This window comes from Ambystoma mexicanum, chromosome 6p (assembly GCF_040938575.1).
Source record: "Ambystoma mexicanum isolate Mex_15411 chromosome 6p, UKY_AmexF1_1, whole genome shotgun sequence".
Lineage (NCBI taxonomy): Eukaryota > Metazoa > Chordata > Amphibia > Caudata > Ambystomatidae > Ambystoma > Ambystoma mexicanum.
The window spans coordinates 1,089,484,633-1,089,490,632 of NC_090935.1; the positions used below are offsets into that span (position 1 = coordinate 1,089,484,633).

A 6,000-nucleotide genomic window follows, 5' to 3' on the forward strand; every position below is an offset into this window, starting at 1 on the left:
AGTGGAAATATGCACACCCGAAGCCCCCCCACCCCAACTTGGAAATTGAGAAGCGAGGCCCTACACGACACTGCCTTCCGAGACCATCTTGGGGACCGCATCATTGAATACTTCCGACATAATGATAGTGTGCCTAGCGCGGAAGCCCTAAAAGTGGTTATCAGGCGCACCGCAATTGTCCCGCATACAAGCCACACTCTGTAGAGTTGTCGTCCACGGAAAACGAATTGCAAGCCTTGACACAATCCCATATCGACCGAGGGGACAGGGAGGCAAGGGAAAAGGAATTGCGACATAAATGCATAAGATGCTGGGCACGCCTAGGAAAGCATAACTATATTAAATACGTAGAGGCAATACGCTGAGGGGGACAAGCCAGGCAGACTACTTGCATGGCTATGTAAGAGAGCGGAAAAACGCACACCCATTTACTCAATACAAACACCACAGGGCACTCGTGCAACACCCAGGCGGGCATTAATGCAGTTTTTACAACTTCTACAGAATGCTGCATCAGGAAATCCCCCAACAACACTCGCATAACTATGGAGGAGGGAGTACGCGAAATAGAACTGCCGAGACTATACAAGAACGTGGCTAGCGACCTAGACATCCCAATTACAGCAGAGGAATTAATGAATGTGATCAAGTCGTTACCTATGGGGGAAAAAAAACAGGCTCCGATGACCTGCCTCTGGAGTTTTATGTGGAATTCGTACCAGAACTAGCCCCCATCTTTTAAATGCCCTGAATGAGGCGTTTGACTCTGGCCTCCTCCCACTTAGCCTAGGAGAATCAACAATAGTACCTCTGCTGAAGCCCAATAAGCTGCAACAAGAATGTAGCTCATATAGACCTTTGTCCTTAACCAGGACAGCAAAATCCTAACGGCCACGCTGGCCAGTAGACTAAAAAAAGGTTTAGACCCCAATAAAACAGAATGTGTGCCTGGTAAAAATGTCATGGAACTGAAGGTGGTTACATCACATGATGTATATCATGGCCTCCTGGGATACACGACGCTGTAGCAACCTTGGCTGCAGTAAAAGCATTCAATTCTATTAAATGAGACTGGTTGTACACTACTTTTTCGCAGGCTAGGCTTCGGCCTGTATGATCTATGATGGGTAGAAATAATATATAGAGACCATGTAGCAAGAGTCGGGACGGGCAAGCATTTTTCTAGGCCCTGGGTGCTAGAGAAAGGCACCAGACAGGGTTGCCCATTGTCCTCGCTGTTGTACATTCTGGCAATGGAGCCGGTGGCTACGTATCTACGGACAGAATACATGACAGCTGACATATCGATCCTAGGAACTCGCTACCTGATGTCCATGTACGACGATGACACGCTCATATGTGCAAAATCCAGAAGACAACCTGGAGTTGATAATTGAAGCCCTTGCTAATTTTGAACAGATTTCAGGCATCACGGTCCGTATGTAAAAGTCCTTTGTCTGCATCTTGGCCAACCCAGCGAAAGGAAACAAACGACCAGTGCTGGCCCTGAAATGGATCGTCGACCTATTCCATGACCCGGCCAAGGAACATATCAAAGTCCTGGAGGGGTTAAGAAACTATGGCATTCTGGGTAAATTACCCCTTTCATTGATGTCAGAGTGGCAGTGTTGAAAATTATCGTCCTCCCAAGGCTTCTACACCAATTTGCAAATGTCCCATATAACATACCTAAACCCTTCTTCAAAACCACTGACTGTGTAGAGAATGTTTGTGGCATAATGGTAGATGCCGGATTGCGTTAGCTTCACTACAAAGACCCTAAGAAGAGGGAGGCATTCCGGTACCCCACTTTGAGCAATATTATATCGCTGGGCAGCTGCAATTTGGTGTCTGGGGTAGGTTTGTCTTCGAACCACCCTACCACAAACTACTCCAACCTGCAGTGCCACACGTCTTTCTGAAGGAGATGCTGTAAAGTAAACTGCTGCAACTAAACCTCCACCCATACTTGGCAACGCTGGGCATCCAAATGTGGGACAGGGCGTTGGCGTCAATTAAACTGACACGTTTTTGGTACAGATCCCACTGAACAACTCAGAGGCATCTCAGGTGCATCTTGGAATCAGGACACAATGGGAACCTAAAGTGCTCGCCAAAATAGGGTATCTGCTTACAGACACTTCCTTCACCACCCATTCAGGAGTTAGTCAATGTCACGGGTCTACACCATGGCCAATACCTGTTACACTGCACGGAGAAATAGCAGAGGCACACTCCATAGTTGACACCTTGTACGATATTGCAGAAGGTACGCAGACAATCTCTAGGCTGTATGAATACCTCCTTACAAGCAGACCCTCCACAGACTCAACCATTGGGGTCGCGTAGTAGGAAGAAAGAACTGGGAACTCTATTGTACCGCAGTATGTTTGCCCATTGCGTGTCTTGGATCAAAGTTTCCCGGAACGCAAGATTACTATTGATTCAGCTGTACATAACACAGAGCACACTTGACTCCGCTTAGGATATCCAAATTCCCTGGGCTCGCCACACAACACTGCCTAAGATGCGCTGCCTTAGACTCGAACATGTTGCACATGTTCTGGACCTGTCCTAGAATACAGCAATACTTGGAGGGGATAGCAGATAGAATGACCGAAGGAGGCCTTAACATATACCCATTATCACCCACAGCCTGCATACTAGGCCGCTTTACACGCCCGAACACTCATGTCACGTCTCTAAGATGAAAGACCTAGCGTTTAGCTACAAACTAAGAATAGCAATGACATGGAAGTCCCCGAGGGGCCCCCCACAGAAGATTGGTGATAGGACCTTAAATGGGCACTGGCCGAGACAACAGCCTGGAGGAGGGCAGTGCATGTAAGCCTTTCAGACACTAATGCGGAGATGGCAGCGTGGAATACTCGCCCAATCGCTGTTTACACCAACAACACCTGGGATAGAGATGGATCACATACCCTTAACGACCACGCAAACAGGACAACAATAGTGTGTCATGAGAGTAGAGGGCTTGTAGCAACTTAACTGGCAACAGGGCGTGGGGGGGTGCTAAGTTGGTGAGTAAAAATAAAGTGTGCTCCTTATTATGCAAGTTGTGTAACCAGTAACGAAAATGATCACTCGTGTACATAATTTACTGTTAAACCAATTAACTTTTTATTTTATTTTAAATAAATTGAATGTTTTGTTTGAATGTTGCGGCGTCCTTTCGGGGTTGGCCTATAATTACAATGTGCCATTTGTAGATGTGAGCACATGCTGGTCCTGTTTGGGGTCTTGACCGATTCTTAGACCAACTGTATTTGCATCTAAAGAAATATCTTCCATGTTTGGGGTAAATACTTTCTACTTAGTTGATCACACTTTTGATGATTCCAAGTAAACACAAATTTTCTCCTTGCTCTCAACAGGTATTGGGAAACAAGGGAACAGCGCACACCAACAATGAAGGAAAAAGTTGATCAACAAGCAGACCAAGAGCAACAGGATCCTATGGAATATCTTCAGTCCGATGAAGAGGAGGAAGAAAAGAGTGCACATCGACGACTACAGGAGCAGCGGGAACGCCTACATGGCGCTCTTGCTCTCATTGAGCTGGCTAATTTGGCTGGTGCACAGTTGCGCCAGTAACTAAGGAACTGAACAAGCCCTTCTATATATATATATAAAAAAAAAAAATCCTTCCCAGTTGATACTTGACAAAGTAGCTTCTGGGCAACAAGCTAAGCACCTTATTTGCTTCTCATAGGCTGCTATTGTGTAGAATTTTATGAAGAATGTTGCCTCCACGTGGGGTGAGAGAAATGCACTTTTTTGTACGGTAAAAGATAGATGTAAAGTTTTAAGTATTTTGTAAATATTGGAAATGCAGTGTGGATAAATGTCAAGATGTGGAAAGCTAGGTTTTGCAAGCTTAATGCGTTCATTTATATCGGCCTTTGTGGGGAGGCATCTGAACACAGGGCGGTGCTGAGCATAGCAAAGAAGGTACATGTGGCCAATGAAAAATGGCACAATACAAACGCTATTTGTTTTGTCGGTTTTGAAGATATTTTGAGTGCTGTTTCCAGCAAGCACGTATACGTTTTAATAATTTTAACGCAGCATCATTTATGCAGCAGTAATGAAAACGCTGTATGACAATTGCGACTGGGCACCCACGTTTTCCTTCGTCTGCCTAGAAAAACCTCCAAATCTTCCAGTGTGTGGGCAAAATCACAAATCCAAAGCACTTAAGACTGAATTTGCTCTTACTCTGCGATGGTCAACTAGAGTGCCTTGGTTTATTGGAAGCACTTGTAATCCCAGCATTTTTAAGCTGGCATGTATTGTATATGTCCAACAAATTCAATGTTGCTAAAACGAAGTGATTGGGCTTGCAAAGTCTAGAGAAGGGAACAGTGTTACTGCAGAGACACTGAGGTGATATGGCACCTTACTTTTGTTTGTTTTTTAAAAAGATGTTTTTACAGGACGTTGTGGATCTTATCGTAAACTATTGTAGATTTTGTTGGCAAACACTACATTTTACAGCACTGCTTCTGCAACCTCCATAAACTGCTTATGGTAACTATTTGCTCTACTGCAAATCACCACGCCGAGTACTTGTGTGATCGCGCCATTAAGTTCAGCTAATAGTTATGGACTCGCAGTTCTTGTGTGTTTGTTTTTTTTGTTTTTTGTGTTTGGTTTTTTTTACAAGGCGTTCATTGTATAGCGTGTTTCCCAAGTTGATATTTTAACGGACTGCCCAGATGCAAACCAAAAATATAAATGTAAGTAGTCCATCCGAAGTGTATTAATACGGCACTTATTTGATATTGATGAGACTTCAATTGCTTTTCCTTTTGAACAAAGTCCAGACTAGGAACATATCTGTGTTCCCCATACATCTTAATGACTGTAAGATACTACTTTCTCGCAAGTTTCAGTGGTCACTAATGCAGGCAGACCTTTACATATATTTTTTAAAGGGGCAGGGGATGGGTAGAACGACAGTTTGGATTGGTGTGGATACATGGCTTATTGATAAAACAAATATATTTTTTTAAAGCAAAATCAAATTACAATTGTTTTTAATAGTTGGTCATGTTTGCCATGTGTTTTGAGCTAGCGTAGCCAAGACATGTATATGGTAATTGCCTTGAATGGCCCATTCTGTTACGGAGAATGGTCCTGCTGTACAAATTGAAATAAAGCACTTATGCAGCTTGTGTTGGGGCACATCCTAATTGATCTATGTAAATAAGCATACACATCTCGATTTATTGACATTTTAAAGGTGTGTCCTACTGGATTAGACCTGCGTTTGTTAATTTTGCAGCACTTAACTGAACTCTTTCAGTTTATTACATTTTAACGGCCTTTTGATTGTGACTTTGAAATTAGTAGTTCGTTTGGTTGTTACCCGTTTTTGACCATTTCAAATAAGCCAGTTTTCAATTTCAGTAATCTGCATAGCTACAATCGGAAGGATTTTTACCCTTTTCAGTTCACTTGTTGTTTTGCAATAGCACAATTCATCTATCAGATTTATGTTGTATTGGACACAATATGTAATATTGTAAATGTAGAAGTTGTGTTCTCCTCCCGGCTCTTATATACCTTTTTAAATATTGGTATAATCAAATTAAACTATGAATTGTTGTTTTTGTCAAATTCTAATGTAAAAATATATTGAGGTGATTTTATAAGACTGCTTTTTGTTTTAAAAATGTGGTTGCGTGTTACACGAGTAAAGTGTTGTATCTTTAAGATGGGAAACTTGTAGTTTGATATTTATTACAAGTAGAAACCATGCTGACCTTTGTCTTAAATATTAATTGCTTTAAATAAATGTTCTGGAACTCATTTAGAATCCTAACGTTGTTGTTTAGCACTTACGTGAAAAATATGCAATATATTGCTCATTTGTGTGCGTAAACCTTGTGGGAGATCTTTGTAGGATTCATGATTTTATTTTTTTGTTTTGTTTTTTATTCCCAAAATTCCCTGCTATCCGGTCCTCCAGAATGC

At 42.4% G+C, this 6,000-nt stretch overlaps 1 protein-coding gene across 3 annotated transcripts in view; it reads left to right on the forward strand.

Moving 5' to 3' along the window:
* ZNF367 (zinc finger protein 367) overlaps positions 1–5,739 on the forward strand; it is a 273,586-nt gene extending 267,847 nt beyond the window's left edge. For all 3 annotated transcript variants that reach the window (XM_069625692.1, XM_069625694.1, XM_069625693.1), the window contains one exon: positions 3,396–5,739. In XM_069625692.1, the coding sequence (XP_069481793.1) occupies positions 3,396–3,615 (220 nt within the window). In that variant the 3' untranslated portion in view covers positions 3,616–5,739. The remainder of the gene's footprint in view (positions 1–3,395) is intronic.
* Positions 5,740–6,000: the final 261 nt, after the last annotated feature.